The 19,542-nt window shown below is 39.1% G+C and overlaps 1 protein-coding gene across 1 annotated transcript in view; it reads left to right on the top strand.

The window, feature by feature from the left end:
- LOC145985685 (testis-specific serine/threonine-protein kinase 3-like) overlaps positions 1-17,268 on the top strand; it is a 30,896-nt gene extending 13,628 nt beyond the window's left edge. Inside the window, exons 2-4 of the mRNA XM_083119752.1 lie at positions 12,446-12,689; positions 12,909-13,090; positions 16,983-17,268. Coding sequence (XP_082975878.1) covers positions 12,446-12,689; positions 12,909-13,090; positions 16,983-17,268 — 712 coding nt within the window. The remainder of the gene's footprint in view (positions 1-12,445; positions 12,690-12,908; positions 13,091-16,982) is intronic.
- The last annotated feature ends 2,274 nt before the right edge of the window (positions 17,269-19,542 follow it).

A 19,542-nucleotide genomic window follows, 5' to 3' on the forward strand; every position in this document is an offset into this window, starting at 1 on the left:
AGTGATTGAGTAGGATCAGGGAGGAGTGAAGTTGTCTTTACTGACACACCTCTGTCGCTAGCTGATACACTTGATCACTTTGAAGAGCAACCACAACATAGAGGAAATACTATTTTTCTTTGTCCTCTTGATGCAAGAGTGGAAACGAATGAAGATATGAGGAGAAGAAGATATACTGACAACTGATACTTTGTCTCGCCTTCCAAACTGACAAGTAGACGTTCATCTGCTGCTAGAGGGGGAGAACAAATCAAAATGCATGATGTTATTGGATTGAATAATACGAACATAGGTGGCTTTGATCCATTTGACCTCAACTTGGAGTACTCTATCTACTATATGTAGCTAAATAAGTGGTAAAATGTTGTACATTCCATTGATTTCTTGGGTGGTATATGTGGCTGTTGTTAATTCTTAGTTTCTAGCTCAACATGCAGGCTACAATGGAGATCTGTTACAGTTTAGAAGAAGTGTTGGTACAGTGACTTTGGCAGGACATGGAATAACAAGAGATTCTTCGGGTAGGTCTTCCTCTGTAAGCACATCTCGTGACCCACCATCAAGCAAATAGTACTTCCGACTAAATCACATGATCAAAGAGAAGGAATATAGGTAAAGATGTGCCAGCTGTAAAAACATATCCAATAGGTATTGCGGCCAGTGCAATGTATTTCTCTACGATGATGTGAGAAAATATATGTGATATTACAATATGTTTCCTGCATAATCAAGTAACTATTGTTATGTTTTATTTTCTTGTGATATCCTCCAACAGAACATAAACCTGTATAACAAAGTGAAAAACTGCGGACATCAAATATATGTGTTTTCTTTATTTATTGGTATCAATGTTATAGAGTGAGTGAATGAGTGTGTATGTAGAGAGTGACTGAGTGAGTGAAAGAGAGAGAGAGAGATAGAGAGAAAGTGTGTGAGTGAGTGAGAGGGAGATAGAGAATGTGTGAGTGTGTGTGTGTGTGAGAGAGAGAGAGAGAGAAAGCAGCGAAAAGTGAGCTCCGTAATGTAACGGTTGTCGAGCCTGTGCCCGAGCATACCGTTAGGGTTATGTAACTCGAGACGTCTGGGCTTAGAGCTGTAAAGGAATACATTAATATTATGGTAGAGTCTTAATACTAAAATAGGAGAACTGTAAGGTGTAGGCACAATTAGGCGCATAAGTAATGCTTAACAATAACAAGGTTTATTATAGATAGCAGATGTGGCTGATATATGAAGAATATCCCAACCTATGTGTTAGGGGAAGGGAGCTGAAATGAAAGAAGGGTAGATTAGCGATACTTAGTACTTGAAGTGAAGATCCGTGTTCATCTTCTATGTGCCTGAAGACAGCCTGGACTTGGCTGGGTGGATAGCCATCTTGGGTCGGAGGCTGGACAGCGCCTCCGGCCGTAATTCAGATCTGCTGGTAGACTATCAGGACTGCACTCTCGACTCTCTGGACTATGAGAATCAACTCCCCCCAGCCTTTCTATATCCTGCCCTTTTTATATTCGTGTGTTTCCGTTGTCTCACTTTTAGTTCTCCCTTAGGGACACTTGCACTGAGTGGCTTGTGTACTTAGTTAGTCCTTTCTAGGAATTAAGGATGTGCGGGTGCCCTTGCACCTTGAAGGACGGGATGGGTACGTTCGTACTCATCTGGTGCATCCTTCCCAGAACAGATGCACTTAAGACATCCTGTTGTTTATAAGATCATTCCCAGAATCGCCAGGGACATATAATTCTCCTGGAATCGCAAAAGCTACAATGATATCCTGTTATGGTTTTTCCTAGTGCATTTGCACCGGCCAGGGGAAGGGGTAAAACTGAAGACAGGCAAGATAAGATCGATCCACAGCGCCTTGAGTGCTTCCTGTTCTGAAAGCCGCACCCAAATCCAAGGTTACAGAAAGTCATGAACGTGCGAGAACTTGCACGTTACAGTAACAAAGACTGTATACATATGTCATTGTCCTCGTAACGGTCAAACCCTTGCTGATCAGGGCTATGGCATGCAAACCATCAAGAAACGAGACAAAAATGACCGATGTGCTGCTCTGGAAGTGTGCTGTGATAAGAAACATTTTCTTGCCAGCTTTTGTGTGCCACGCGAGTCGCCACGCGGCCTTCGCGAACAACAGTTCCCGGTGTTCCAGTTCCAGTGACGGGAGATTTGCGTCCTTTAGGCACATACTCTGTGTTATATTGCTATCAGGTGATGTGTCGCTTAACCCAGGTCCTCCAGGATCGGTAGTGAACGACAGTTCAGTGTTTAACATATATTACCATAATGCCAGAAGTATAAATAACAAATTCCTAAAAGATTTTAACCTGGCTTTGGTCGTGATTTTGACTACGACGCAATTTGCATCACCGAATCGTGGCTTGATAGTTCTGTGCGCGACAGCGAGTTGCTTAGTGACCATTACATGGTATTTAGGAAAGATAGGCAAGATGTGTACCCTGAATGTTCGGATCATTGCGGTGGCGTCCTGATTGTTGTTACGTCGGACATAGGAGCGAGAAGACTGACCTCCGCCAAGACCGACATGGAAATAGTTTGGGTGGAAATCCCCTTGAACGTAAGTAGGAAACTTTATCTAGGAAATGTCTACATTCTCCCTCCCCCCTCTCCCAACGATCTGGATAAGCTTCAACATTCTCTTCTCCTCGTACAATCGCAGATGAGTGAAAATGACATATTAGTGCTGGTCGGTGATTTCAACTTCACAACAATAATGTGGCAAAGAAGTAATAATGAAAACAAGTTACATCCAGAGTGTATTAAAGACTCAGGAATAAATCGGGACTTTCTAAATTTAGTATCCGAAGCAGGCCTATCTCAAGTCAACCCCTTACCCACCCGCAAGGACCGGTTTCTAGACCTTATCTTTGTGAACTCAATGGAAACCCACCCGAGCGTGTCACTGGAGGAATCGGCAGTTCCCTCTGACCACGTAGCGGTACAATGCAGTGTTGCCATATCTCGTGTCACCAAGGCCGCTAACATTAAAAGTGGTCACTCGTATGCTTGGCATAAAGCGAGTATTTCTGAGATAAAGAGCCTACTTGAACGCGTGCCGTGGGACATTATGCAGCTGACAGACGACGTTGACGAAATGTGCGAAACCTTCTATGAACTGTTATTCTCATCATTTGATGACACTGTCCCATTAGCTCGTAATAAGCGAAGGAAATATCCGGCCTGGTTTGATGGGCAATTAATATGTCTCTTAGAAGCAAAAGAACGTGCGCATAGAAGATGGAAGCAATCACGACTACAGAGTGACTATGTTGAATTTTCCGCACACAGATCAAACTTTAAAAAGATGCAAAAATCAAAATATACGGAATATTTAACCAGCATGGATGAACAAAGTGACAGTAACCCGAAAATGATGTGGAACTTCCTTAAAAGCAAATCCCGCCCGAGCAGAATACCATCCAAGCTATCTTTGTGATCTCACACAAGAAGTTGTACTAAACGGGTTCGCCTCGGCCGAGAGAAGAGTTTCGTCGGGAGTCCCCCAGGGATCCAATTTAGGTCCATACCTTTTCCTTCTGTTAGTCAACGTTATTTTGAGCCACCTGCAAAAAGTCAATATTCTAATGTACCCAGACGATATGAAACTGTACTATCCAATCAGCTCATTGAATGACTTTCACACGCTGCAGGAAGGCCTAAACTCCTTCGCAAACTGGTGTATGCAGACGGGAATGATCATAAATGTGAATAAGTGCAACGTAATGACATTCACCAACAAGAAAACAACCATCACACACGAATATAAAATTGGCAGCTCGACGGTGAGGCGCACGAGAGTTGCCGTTGACCTCTGTGTCCACTTCACATCTGACCTGTCGTTCAACACCCATTACAAGCCTTAGTGAAAAGGTGTATAAAGCTAGTTGGTTTCATTAGAAGAATTTTTTTGTTTAATTTTTCTGTGCCTACGGTAGTAAAAATATACGTCGCACTCGTTCGTTCAGTACTGGAATACTACATTCCCATATGGAATCCACAGTACAAAACATGGCAAGAGGAAGTGGATAGGGTCCAAAGGTAGTTTGTGAAATGGCTGTGCTTCAAGGTGAACATTGAATATCACAAAAATAACTATACATCTCTATGCGAGCATTTCGGCCTGGAAACTTTTTTCAACAGAAGAGTCGTCAGTGATGTCATTTTTTTTTTTACAGAAACTGATTAATCACGGCTGTATGTGTTCTGCACTGTTAGAAAGTATAAACTTTAATGTAGGCCGACACAGTGCAAGAAACCGAAAATTATTCTACACGGAGAGGTCAAGGGTGAACACGCATAGGTTTTCACCTGCAGTGCGCAAGCAGGACACGGTGAATGAACTATTAAAAACTGTAGACTTTGATATGTTCACAGACTCACTTAGTGTGCTGAAAAAAAGAAAACCACAACAATAAGTTCATAAATTGATGTAAATATTGTGTACATAGACGTTCATATTTCATGTATTCTTTTTCTCTCTCTTCTATCTTGTTATTTATTCACAGTGTATTATGTTCAACATAATTAGGAAATGTATCCTGTGCTGAACAAATAAATAATAATAATAATAAGGATGAAGATCTTATATTTTTTGATGTGGTCGCTGGAGATAAACTTTTTATTCAAAATACCAGTGAAGTGTCACCTTCAAAACATCCAATCACGTTAGTCATTCTCTTCAAACGAAATCTCTCACTCAATGTCTAGGAAGGCTATAGTGAACGAGTGGCACAAACCAGCGCGTCGCAACTACAAACGTTTATAGGTGGTGACAAAAGGCATCGACGATTTGTGGCAATGTGACCTCGTTGAAATGACCAGTGGTAATTTGAAGAATTTACGTAAAATCAACAAGGGTTACATATACCTCCTCACCGTCATAGACAAATTTTCAAAATTAGTATGGGCTTTACCCCTCAAGGCCAAAAGGGGAACATGTGTAGTGGAAGCATTCAAAACAATTTTCGATGAAAGTGGCAGACGACCCCGATTCCTTCAAACGGAGAACGGAAAATAATTCTAATTCTGCAATTCCGTTTTCCGGCAATTCATTCAAAAACACAACATCCAGCATTATTCGACCTTCAGTCACATAAAAGCCAGCATAGTGGAACGTTTCAACCGAACCTTGAAAACACGCATTTGAAAACGTTTTACGCTTCAGGGTAATTACAAGTGGGTCGACATTCTATTGGAACTCGTAAACAATTGCAATCACACAGTTCACAGCACGATACACATGGAACCCGTCGACGTTAATAAATCTGACGAGCGGCGTTTAATTTCTACGGTTTATTGTACAAAGTACAGTCCCACGACCAAAAAAACAAAATACAAAGTAGGAGAACAGCTGAGGATCAGCAAATTTCGAGAAGGGAGTCACTAGAAATTTCAGTACAGAAATTTTTACTGTAGTTCGAGTTCTACCCGGAAACCGTCACACGTATATAATAAAGGATAGTCTCGATGAAATTTTGAAAGGAAGGTTTTAGGAAAAGGAGCTCTCTAAAACTAAATACCCCGACACGTATCTCATCGAGAAAGTATTGCGTAAAAAAGATAACAAACTGTTGGTCAAATTGCTGCGACTTCCGGAAAAGAGTTGCATCAATACAAACGAAGTGATTCTATGAGTACGTGGAACGAGGTGAAGCGTTTACCCGTTTCGGAATGTCAAACTAAAATAAAAAACTGTGAGTTGCTACCCGATAACATTTTTTTGTTGTCTTATTGTTGGTCCTTCTGATTGTGGATAAACTACGTTACTGGTGGACAATTTCCTCCTCGCACCTAATTGGTTAGATTGGAAGAACAGACGCCTGTACGTGTTCTCAAAATGTTTAAAGCAATCAAAGTACCAGCAACTTACAAAACTGTACAAGGGACTGGGCATAGCAACTTTTGAATCTGAAATTAAACCACTCGACCGTTGTCACGAAAATTCGGTAGTGATTTTCGACGATGTAATTTTAGAAAATCAAAATGAAATTCGTAATTTTCACTCAAGGTCGTCACAGGAGAATGGATTGCTTTTACCTAGCTCAAACATTTTCCAAAATTCCAAAACAGTTACTACGCGACAATGCTAATTTTATTAGTTTGTTTCGTCAAGATCATACTAATCTCAAGGATGTCTATGATGACTACATAGGAGGAGATTTAAACTACAATCAATTTTCGAAATTCTGCTCTTCTTGCTGAAACAGTGATGATTTTGGATTTGCTACAATCTATTTGACTCGAAAACCAAACAACGGAAAGTACAGGAATAAAGTCAACTTGAAATTACGCGATTACCTTGCGAAACTATTCAAGGGTTGGAAATCCTAAAATCGTGGATTTTACGAAGAGAAGAAGCGCGAGGGTCATCCTATTATCGACACCATCAGCGGTCTCGGTAAAGAGATTAAAAATGTTACAGAACAGAACAAGGAAAATCGAAAGTCACATTCGAAGGAGACGATGTAACAGTTAATTTAGGTGAAACAGATAGTTGGTCCAGGTATCCCGGTACCTTAGAACTGTGGGAACTCATCAGCAAAAAGTATCCGAAAGATTACACGGACGAAGATTATCAAAGTTACACGGACATTTTAATATTATCGGTTGCTCTGTACCAAAACAACGACGCTACTCAGAACCGAGTGAAATATAGCAGCGGAGAAAAATACAGGAATCTCATCAAACCTATTTGGAACGATATAAAATGTGGAAGCGGCGTCAAACGCTACAACACGTGACCGAAGGAATTTGTGTGGGTGGACGATGTTAGGAATCTCGTGGATCGTTTACTTGTCAGAACAGGCGAAGAAAATGCAGGTAATCGTAATTTTTACAAGGAGAAGGTGGACATCGTAGACATGATTAGCATCAAACTCTCCAACTTCATCGTGAACGATAGTAAAGAAATAGAATACCTGATCAAAATAATCAACACTCTTCCACCGAAATTTTGGAAAGTGGCCGAAGACAAGGGACTCGTGAACGACATCAAAAATACATTACCGTTCGAAATGCATATCCAAGGTTACCAGTACTGTGGACCGGGCACCAAACTCGAACAACGCTTGGAAAAAGGAGACAGGGGAGTGAATCCGTTGAACGCTGCATGCAAAGATCACGACATCGCTTCCAATATTCAAACAAATATAGATGCACGTCACGAAGCAGATAGAAAATTGAAACATGCAGCATTCGGGAGACTCATCAGCAGAGACGCTTCTCTGCTGAGGGAACGGGTTGCAGCTTTGGGCACGACCATCGCCATGAACACAAAACGAAAATTGGGATGGGGTCTATAAATAACACCACATAAAAAATGACACAGCTTCAAATAACACAACTTCCTCCCGAACTGTTGCATAACACATTTACGTTCACTTTCGATGAAGGTAACGGGAATGTCGATTTGGTCAAAGTAACATCAGAATTTCGACCACCATGCAAGATGGTTCTCATGGAGCACCTTCGGAAAATATGCGAAACAAAAACTTGCAAGATCTCGATGCCTTTTTTCGGGCTGCAGGGAAAGAATTGGACGACAGATTGGATGAGGCGAAACAAGGAATGAGACCATACACCGACGATTGGAATAGGTCCAACATGGAAACAGGTAGCACCATCGCACACCTCATTGCGTTGTCCAAAGACCGAACTTTCTTCTTCGACTCCCACGATATATAAATATCTGATTGCCAAAAATTTAAAAAAAAAATAAAAACTTATCACGTGAATTTTCACAAAACTCATAGACCTAGCGAGAAATCAGCTACGAGAAATTAGCAATATCAAGATCTCAGATCACATCGAACACAGAGACTCATAATATTATCGATCACATCATCCCGCCGAGTGGGACAAAATTTTTTTTTTTTTAGTTCTTTTCCCCAGAATCTCAAAACTATGGGTTACTCACCAAGAAACAATGCGAAAAGAAACGTTCTTGGCTGTCCAAAGGTCACGGAATGAAATTGTTGTTCAGGACCCCTCAATTGCAAAGATTGCTGCGTTCGAGGATCTCACACGGGAGGTTTCATATTCAGCATTCCAGCAATTCTAGCGGCTTTGGGTGCCGTGGGAAGTTTAGCGGATAGTAGCGCCGCCATAGCAAAAACCGTAATCGACGTGAAAAAGAACAAAGTAGAATTAGAAGAACAGAAACGTCACAACCTGGAAATGGAGAAAAAAGGTAAAGGCCTCAAGAGAAAACAAACAATGCTTTCAGTAAGTTTTTTTTAAAAAAATGAAGAAGAAGAACCACTCAGTAGCCACGACATTGAATCTCTGATCGAACCGTTGAGAATCAAACACTTCAGAGGAGTTTTCATGTCAGATTGTTTACCCTCTACAGTTAAAAGAATACAGTATAATGTCGTCAACTTGGACAATTACAAAAATCCAGGCACACATTGGCTATGTTATCTCAAAAATCAAATAAAACTTTCGGAGGCGTTCTACCAACGGGTTTAGTAAAATATCTCAAAGCTTCCAATCTCTACTACAACGACGAGAGAATCCAAGGTTTCGAGGAAGAGAATCGCGGTCGTCTTTGCGTTTCCATGCTCGCCTTTTTATCTCGAATAAATAATCCATCAATTCGAGATTTCCAGAAAGCATTGTGGAACCTGAAACATCATCATTTTGAGTGTTCCATCTCACCAGCTATCCTTCGGTCTTGAAACTGACGTTGCACGACGATATCGTCTATCCTAAATCCATAGCTCTTCGTGCATTCTACAGCATGCACCTGATTCCCAACGTTACGAACACACCAACACCATCGAGATCGGAAACGAAAAAATGAGCATCATGCCGGGACAGTACAATTTGTCCACTTTGCAAGCCGAATTACCAAAAGGAGTACTTCTCTCTCAAAATTCCGTGACCCACAGAGTTGAGTTGGTGTCCGCAACAGAAACCGTAGACCTGGGTACGATCGGAGAGCTTTTAGGTTTCGAGAACAACACCAAAGTCGAACCAGGCATCAAACACTTCGGTGCCAACATTCCCAAATTTCTGATCATCGAGACCTTGAACGTGCACTGCAACGTGGCAGAAGGCATAATCATCAAAGCAGACAATATAGGCAATCACAAACAAACTGGAATCATCGCAACCTTCCAACCAAATTCGGAATTCATGGAACCGATCATCTTCACATTCTCGTCACCAATCTACTTACCGGTGTGCCGCAACAGAATCGATCAGATAGAATTAGTGGTGACCAACGAAAAAGGAGAGGTTGTGGATTTCGCAGGAGCCACGTCAACGGCCATCGTTGAGATCAACATATAATAAATAACTACAATCGTAAAAATGGAACAGATAGAAAGTTATGAACTGCAATCTTTCCCTCCCAACCGTCGCACGTTCGCCAATCTCAACGAACCGAACCGAGATATAGAGGTGGACATCGATGTTGGAGACGGATTCGTTCATCCTTACAGAGCAGACCTTTACGTTAAATTCGACGTGGTGAAAAGGAAAACGGAGACGCATTCCCAACCATCACAAATTTAAAACTCGTAGACAACTTCGTGCCTCACCTGTTCTCGCAAGTTGAAGTTAGAAAACACGGAACGATCATCGATCGAGTCGACTACCCCGGGATCACCTCAACTGCCATAGGAACATTGAAAGTATCGAAAACAGATGCCACTTACTACCAGGAAGGAGGATTCGAAGCAGGAACGAAAATCTTGACAAAAAGGCACACGGTACTGTTTCCCATGAGTCTACTTCTGGGTTTCTTCTCAGACTACAAGGATATTATGTGGAAAGGAGGTTTGAGAATTACTTTTCTCAGAGCCTCGAACGACAACAATGTTTTGATGCGATACAGTAACTTGAACGCCGACGGAACACCACTCCACAACACCCTACCCGAAGCAGCGAAATGAATCATTCAGAGCATGGAGTTCAGAATTCCAGTGGTAGAATACGAAACCAACTACGCCCTCAAGTACAAAGCAGAAATCTTGAAAAATCCACAAGTACCCATTCAGTTTTACAGTTACCAGTGCGTGCAGAAACCCGCTTCGGGCAACCATTACGAATTCGACGCCACCACGCAATTCAACAACATACAGTTCGACATACCCGATTTCGTGGTTGTTCTTTTTCAGAACGGTCGCGATAACAACCAGGTAAAAGATTCCAGCAAATTCGACAACTGCAAAATCAAGAACGCCTACCTCAAAAACTGAAGAAATGAAGTTCTCCCGCGCGAGAATTACAACCTAGATATTAACACCAACGATTATCTCAAGCTGTACGAAGCGTACACCGCATACCATGTACTACACTCCAAGCGAATTCAAAGCACAGAGACCCATATTCGTCATCAACACGTCGAAGAGAAAACAGGTGGTGGTCAACGATCTCCCCAACATCAAAATAGTGTGTGAATTTCACGACGCCCTCCCTGACGACACTGTTTGCAGCGTCATCCTGGTGGCAGAGAAGTCATTCGTCCAAGATGTCAAAAATGAGAGGGTCATGGAACAGTTTTAACGTCAGGAAGTTTCAAAATTAAGATCAAGTATCACCATTTTAGAAATCATAAAAATTTGCACAAAATTGTCAAAAATTCAAAATACCAAAAAAAAATGTTGACGTACTGAAAAAAAGTTGTCAGAAAATTCCAACATCCGAGTTTTGCTCATAGATGGGTCTGTCGTCGCCTATCAAAATTCTACCCACTCCGAAAAAAATTCCGAAATTATAAAAAATGGCGACCGGATGTGGACGTTTCTCGAAAACGGTAACAGACAGCGCGGAGATAACTCGAAAAATCCTCCCCGTCGACCCCCCTGTCGATTTCGGCAACATAGAGTACGTATAAAAAATTTGGTGGTCCTAAGGTCAAGGGGTGGGCCAATTGCCGAATTTTTATTTTTCGATCGCTCGTAACTTTCGAAAGGATGATCGTAGAGACATTTTTTTTGCGTTAACATCGTCTCGATGTTCTCTGTCCTCCCTGACTGGAAGAAATTCAAAATGGCGACCGGAAGTGAATGTATCTCGAAAACGGTTATACTTGGTCAAAATCTGTTTTCGAGATAACAAGGACATGCATACGTATAGGTCAACTGTTTCCCATGTAGGTTAGATTAGTCCGTAAAAGATCGTAAAGATATATATATATATATATATATCCTCGTGAAAGGTCGTAAAAAAAGCGAATATGTTAAGTTATATTACGTAAGATCGTAGCATACCTGCAAAGTATGAGGTGGAAAAAACCGAGTTGCGGTGAAAATTGTACTGGAACGTCGTCGAACGCCATAAAATCCACAAAACAACAAATCGTGATAATATGATACAACTGAGGCTAAATCCCATTGAAATATGGGATACCTACAAGTATGAGTTAGAATTCACCAATATACACTACTTCTTCTAAAAACAACAAAGAAAGGGAAAATTATTGCCAAAAAGGTGGAAAGAAAAGGACTCTAGGTTTTTTTTGCACTCCACTAAAAATACTATTTCAAATGAATGTACAATATATACCATTCATATGTAAAAAGGGATACATTAAATTTTGTGTTAATGTATCCCATTTTATATATGAATGGTACATATTGTGCTTTCATTTAAAATAATATTTTTAGTGGAGTGCAAAAATAAACTATAGTACTTTTCATTTTATTTTCTTAAGGTAAAGTACAGTGAATACTCTTACCATCCGTTTCGATGAAATCTTTCTTGTAACAACTTACAGCATTCTATAGCTTGCTGCCACTTGTACCTGGCTTTGCCATTTCCGTGACACTCAACACTGTCGTGACAGTTAAGTTAAAACTATTCTAAAAAACTTCACAATATTTGTGTAAATCTAGGATGTACACTTTCATCCCAACAGGCGCGCTGCTTACAATGCATTTGTTGCTGTGTAAGCCCAGATCGCATTGTTTCAACAATCGCTGCAACGTACTTCCAACACTCGTGGAGGGATGGTAAAGTAGAAGGCACTTGTTCTATCTTTCCTCTAAATCGCACCAAATAGATAATTGTTGAATGTTTTGATCAGGGCGAAAAAAGGTCGTACAAAATATTTGATATCTTGTCAATAAAAGGACCAATGAAGATTTTTTTAAAAGGGGGGAGGAATGTAGGCTGAAAAACTAGTCAAGAAAGGGACCAGAAAGGAGAAAGTTTAAAAAAAGGAAATTGCTGAAAAGTGAAGTCAAGTCTTTCTTGTTCGTGGAAAATAATTATCAACACTGTTGATGTTTATTCAATGATCTGTGTTGAAAAATAGAAAATAACTTCCCTGTAAAATCCTAGTAATTATCATTAAACTGTAAATAAACATCATGACTTCTCATGATGCGTCAGGTTTATTTCTCATCAAATTATTTCTTGCTCTCTGTTAATGTTTTACTCCACATTGTATAAGATGTATTATTTCTTTCAGGGCTTTGTGTTTCGGGTTACAAGAATTGCACTTCGAAGGTTATAATCATGGAGACCCGAAACCGGAAAATATACTTGTGAACAAGAAATCAGAAGTGGTAGAAGAAGATAGAAAAGACACAATGCAAAATGTTGTGTGGGCAGACCTGGGTAATTCAAAATATTTCCTTAAAGATGATGGGTATGAATATCCGTCAGATGTCACAAATGGAACTGTGGACTACAGTTGTCCCAGCAATCTACTGGTAAGTTTAAAATTTTAAAAAAACAATTGTTCAAAATGTTAGGTTTCAATCGGAATCGAATTGGAAAATCAAGATAATTTGCAATTCGTGAATTGTATCCAAGTATAAGTTTGATTTAGACAGAATTAGTTCATTATTAATTAGTTAAACGAATATCCATCAAACTGGTCTAAGTGATAAGGCACGAGCGGGCATAATTGTAGATTTTCTTATTCACAGAAAAGAGACGCATTTGCATCGTCCAACGATATTTATAGTATGGGCATGTTGATGTTTGAAGTTGTATGCGGCAGGCTACCCTTCATCGGCTGCGCTGAAGTTGTACTGCTCAAGAAAAGATGTATGAAAATCGATTGGATAGATGACATCACCATTTCTAAAGACTTCATCGACTTAATATGGTAAGTAACAACCAAAGTTTGAAGGTCAAGGTTGACAATTTTGCACCAGTTGTGCATTTATTTCAGTATCATGCGAACTAAAAAAATCCTGGTTTATGAGAGAGTATGATTTTCTCCCCATATTTCAAGTGGAAGCATTTTTTTATGTTGATTACATTGCACAACACGAAATTTGTCCTTTAGATGAAAATGTGTGATTCTAATATATTTGTGCAATTTGCAATTTCTTTCCATGTGTCACGTGTCATTTAGCCAAAAACACAAAATTTGAAAGTTACATAAGAAACGCTATGGTACAATAGCAGAAAGTGTGTTTCTCCTGTGTTACAAAGAAGGAATGCTCGAAATTATAAATAGTTTCGTATGCCACGGTAAGATGTATGCAAGAAGGTTATATGAAATACTGTTGCTTCCTCTGTGAGTGGGACAGTCGGGACAGAGATAATCATTATGTCCGTAAACACTAGCCGCCACGACAGGCACCAAGAACATATCACGAGTAGCGTTGGGCAATATATCGTCTAGACCAGTGGTTTCCAACTTCAAAAGGTCCGAGGGCCAAAATTATATGCAGCAGTTGATTGGCGGGCCGCATTTTTTTGGGGGGGGGGATTAAAAATTACAAAAATTGTAAGTACTGAACTGAAAATGTAGTACTTACTTTCGCATGACCTAATTTCTAAAATGAGGCCTTAAAAACAATGGAATCGCAAATCAAATTTGTATAATTACAATTTATTTCACAAAAACCCAATACTTATGGATGAATTAAGAGAAATGAAAAACACACCATACAAATAAGAATCCTTCATAGTAAGTGTTCAATGTGAAAATTGAGGCCGATCTGCTTCTTTTATTAAAGTTGGAATGTCCACTTCAATTTCTGTATTTGAAAGTCTCAGAAGGTGAAGCAGTGAAGAATTTACCAGTCGACTTCTGTAGCGGTTCTTGATGAACTTCATTAAAGAAGAAACACTTTCACACGTGTATGTGCTGCCGAACATCGATGTCATTCTTTGCCCAAAATTACGAAGGTTTGGATAGCGTTCCTTTGAAAGATATTTGAAAAAACTCTGGCACCTTTTCTTGCCTAGTTTGAAGGAACATATCGTCTTGCAAATCACACAATTCAAGTTGGAGAGAAGCTTTTTGTTCTTCGATGTTAACTCCAAGAGGATTGCTAAATAGCTGGATGCTGCTTTTAAGTTCTTCAAAATCTTTAAATCTGGAGTCAAACACATCAGAAGATGGTGAATTAGTTAAAGTCGGTTGGTATTTAATATTCATAATTTGTTTGCATGTATTCATAATTAATTTACATGTACTTAGAATTTATTTGCATAAAATTAAGAACTAATGTGCATAATTTAGAATAATTTACATTTATGTATTTGCATTTTTATAACTTTTATGAATATATAATTATTTATTTTATGAAAAAATGTATATAGAAGGTATTTAGAGGTACTAAACGCTATGCATATGGTTTTATATTCATTACTGTAAAGTATGTAATGTATGAATCGATAATATTAATGTTTATAATATTGAAAATAAGTTTTTATGGTTTATGAAACGCTATGAAGGGTGTTAATGGTACGAAAGAAGACGGTCCCGGTACTCGAATCCGCGATATGTAACGGTAATAAATGGTTAGGCCTATAGTGTACTATGTAATAATGTTATTATGGTATGATATAAGTTGATCCGACACGCTAGACAGGAGACGGTGAACTCCGCGCAGGTAGACGAGAAAGGAATTTGCGGTCAAGGTCAAATGGCGTCAGAACGCCAGAACAAAGAAAGAACCCGATTGACCAATCAGAACTGGTTTTTCCAAGGTTAACCAGAACGCAAGAACAGGGGAAAGGTATGCAACACCGTAGGGCAGGGGAGGGATTGAACCAGACAACAAAGGATGTCTGGGAATGCGCAGCAAGGGTCAATTTTTTTGAAACTGTGCGTCGCTTGCATGCTAGAACATGTTTCTGTTAAAGTAGGCCAAGGTTTTCTAGAACACTAGAACAAAGAATGTCTGGGACTGCGCGGTCAAGGTCAAATCGCTGAAGCTATGCGTCGCTTGTAGAACCGGTTTCCGCTGCCAATTAATATTCCGCTCAGGGTTGCCTCCAAGGCACAGGACGCTCTAGCGCGGGTTTTAGGGTAGAACAGCTTTCTGTCAAATTAGCCCAAGGTTACCGAGAAAACAAGAAAAAAGGATTTTGGGATACCCAATTAGATTGGAGCGAGAACTTTACTTTGAACAAGGAGAACGAAGCGTAATGGTTTTATATCTGTACTAAGAATAAGGGAGAGCTATCTGGGACGGGGCCTAAAGTTTTCACTATTTGCTTTTATCACAGGGTAACGAGCCTTGGACCCATTGTTGATTTAGCTAGTAAATTTATGTTACTGGGTGCTATTTAACATAATATTGAGTTTATTTTTTACCAAGCTTTGACTTTATGTCTAATAGTTTACAACTTTTTATGTATTTTTACTCAAATAACATAATTCCATCTGTTCAGGAAAGACTTTTAGTTACATTTTCGACACACAAAGTGTGAGTTTTCAATTTTTATCTGTTTATTTTACAAGTTTATACTTATTTTAGCCAGAATAACACAATTTTAACAATTCAGGCTACATTTTTTATTGCAATTTGGTCTGGCAAAGATATTTTTACAACTTTTAACGTATTATTTTACAAGTTTATATCTATTTTTACTTAAATAACACATTTAGGCAAAATTTTTTCAACACACGAAGTATGTTTTGTCGAGGTTTGTCTGTTTATTTTACAAGTTTAGGCTTATTATTACACAAATAACACAATTTCATCCATTCAGGAAGGATTTTTTTAATTATATTTTGGATGCCAAAGTATATTTTGTCCAGTTCTACCCATTTATTTTACAAGTTGAGGCTTATTATTACTCAAATAACAAAATTTCATATATTCAGGCAACATTTTTTATTACATTTTGGTCTGGCAAAGATATTTTTACAACTTTTAACTTATTATTTTACAAGTTTATACCTATTTTTACTCAAATAACACAATTGAATCTGTTCAGGAAAGACTTTTAGTTACATTTTCGACACACAAAGTATGTTTTTTCGAGTTTTGTCTGTTTATTTTACAAGTTTAGGCTTCTTATTACTCAAATAACACAATTTAATTAATTCAGGAAGGATCTTTTATTATATTTAGGATGGATGCACAAAGATATCTTTTCAACTTTTTTACTGATTCTTTTACAGGGTTTGTATTAATTTTTATTTACTCGTATTTTGTTTTGTATCAAACAAAAAAATTGACCCTTGCTGCGCATTCCCAGACATCCTTTGTTGTCTGGTTCAATCCCTCCCCAGCTCTACGGTGTTGCATACCTTTCCCCTGTTCTTGCGTTGACCTTGACCACAAATTCCTTTCTCGTCTACCTGCGCGGTCTCCGTCTCCTGTCTAGCGTGTCGGATCAACTTATATCATACCATAATAACATTATTACATAGTACACTATAGGCCTAACCATTTATTACCGTTACATATCGCGGATTCGAGTACCGGGACCGTCTTCTTTCGTACCATTAACACCCTTCATAGCGTTTCATAAACCATAAAAACTTATTTTCAATATTATAAACATTAATATTATCGATTCATACATTACATACTTTACAGTAATGAATATAAAACCATATGCATAGCGTTTAGTACCTCTAATTACCTTCTATATACATATTTTTCATAAAATAAATAATTATATGTTCATAAAAGATATAAATAAACATGCAAATCCAAATGTTTGGATTTGAAAAATTTCCTAATTTTAAAATTATGATAAATGATTCCAATGTTCCAATTTGACCTGTCAATTTTTCATTTCAGCGAAATGTTAAATCCAAATGATAATGACCGAATAGAGATACACAAGGTTTTAACACACCCCTGGTTTCAAGAAGAAGGAAATGGCGGCCAGCCTCCACCACCCGCAAGAAGAGATAGTGGTGGAAGGGAAGATCGTGGGTCTGGAAGTGCAGGAAGCCTTGATTCAGATCAATCTGGATCAAACAAATCAAACGAAACTGGTTCTCAGGAAACAAACCAGACTGGTTCATTGGGAACCAGCCAGGCTAGTGGAAATGAAAACAAGTCTTCAAACAAGTTAGTTTAATCTTTTTACAATCTCCTTAACCATGTAACTTTTTTAGTACTGCAAGATAAGCAGATTCCAATAAACTTGGAATTTTTTAAATATCTTCATTCGTTATGAAGATATTAAATATTTTGCAAAAGCTGATTTTTCGTGAAATTGCGCAATTTTGCGATTTTCGACACTCGGAAACTTAAAAACCATAACAGATAAAAAAAATTTGAAACCTATGAAGAAAATCAAAAATGGTCGAGCAACCATTTTTATTTTTTTGTGAAGAAATTCTGTGGAATGACCCATAGGCTAATTACCTATAATGTGAATATAGAAGTTTGTAAAATTCCAATATAAGAGCACATGTGCATTCAGAAGTAAACATTTTTGGTACTATTATCGTATGAGGGAAACACTTACGAATCATATATTTCGGACTTCTTTACATTGCAACGTGTTATTTTCGAATGTGGAACATTTCTTAAGGTGAAATAATGCATTTCTAACTAAGATAATGTCTATTTCTTCTATTTATGAGTACTTACTGTTACTTGTTGTTTCGAATCTGTAACACATTATGGCCGTGATAGCGTACTGGTTTAGGGGGCGTGAAAATATCTACTTTCGTGCCCGGATTTGAAATTATGCTAATACGTCGCAAACCATTGACTTTAGCCTCACAAACCATTGACGTTAGCCCCACAAACCATTGACGTTAGCCCCACAAACCATTCACGTTAGCCCCACAAACCATTCACGTTAGCCCCAAAAACCATTTTCCGTAGTAAGGTTAAGTTAGGTTAGGCAAGCATAGTTAAAAAAAAATACTCGACACGTGGTTCTAGTGAAAACACGGCGAGGCTGAAACACTGGCTACGGGGTTGCATCATCTTAACACACGGAACATTGCACTCTCATGCAGAAAGCAAATGGTGGGAGCAGAAACAGCGTGTCAGACAGAGATTTTCGCAGAAACCAACACACATTCACATTAAAATGGATCAAATCTATATTCAGGAACTTCCACAACGCTAAAGAAAATTATTTCCGTAAGTACTTTCTCCTGTATTTTGACGGAAATTTGAAGGAATCCGTTTCCCTCATACGATAATGTTACCCATTTTAATTTTTTTTCTTTAAAAAAACCGGAAAAACGTGTCCAGGTAGGTGTTGCAAGGAAAGTTTACTTTCTCTTGGTAGCCAAGGCTTAACATTGAGAGGCCATAATGTTGAGGCAGAAAAATAAAAAATGGGGAGCAACTATCCCTTAAATCGTTGCCACTGTAAGGCTATCATTTTAATCAGAACGTGAAATCGGAACATTTTTTACCACTCGACTCCTCTGTTTCCATGCATTAATAATGTGTGCCGGAACCACCTCAGTATGTGTGTTTGTCCATTTCTTCTCATCAGGCATAAAAACATCTATGGTATCTTTGAGTGTTTTTACGAAGCTGTTACACATGCACGGGATGGACAATCCACTCTACAACGCGAGATTCAAATTGTGGGTTGCGAACTGGATGCAGACAGCTCTCGAATATTACTCTCTGATTCGAGCCTGAACACCACTAACGTGTCTTGTCCTCCCATTTTTTTAGCTCTTATAAAAGCCGAAACCCACCAAACTGTTCAGATTCAGGCCTTAGCACTCACAAGTGTTCAAAAATGCCTGTCACAGCTTCCGCTGTCTTGTTATATATCGGCACGAAACAAAGGAAGTCTTCTTGAATACAGGTGGATCACGAAACAACTAATGCACAGTGAAAAACCCTTCCGTTCCCAACACATCTAATGTTTCGTCTCCCAGTATGATCAAATGCTTACTCATTTATCTCCAGAGACGTGCCCAAGGGAGGGTTCGTGAGGATATAACCCCATTTGACCCAGTATTCCTGGCAAAATCAGGACCGACCACCAAAAATAGTATGCGTAACCCCTCTCCCTTCCGAAAATCCTGGGCACGCCTCTCTTTATCTCGGACATTTTTTTAAAAATGAACTCACCAGAAGTTTTTATCATCGTATTGGAGATGCGTTCTTCCTGCAGGTTTGAATATGATCCTTTAGGGTGCTGTCGTCTGCCTGCCTTCACACCTAACCTTAACAATGCCCTTATTTTCCATCCTTGTGACTTGGATTTTCAAGACTTAGGAAGGTTTCAGACCGAAGGGACACGCGATACATGTTGATTGGAATGGGCCAATCAACAGCAACGTTTCACACCGTAGCGACACAAAAGGCCGCATAAACCTAATCTTCAGGCGACACGGTGTGAAATCTCCCTTATTAGGCCACTGTC

This window comes from Lepisma saccharinum, chromosome 3 (genome assembly GCF_977018435.1).
Source record: "Lepisma saccharinum chromosome 3, izLepSacc3.1, whole genome shotgun sequence".
NCBI classification, from domain to species: domain Eukaryota; kingdom Metazoa; phylum Arthropoda; class Insecta; order Zygentoma; family Lepismatidae; genus Lepisma; species Lepisma saccharinum.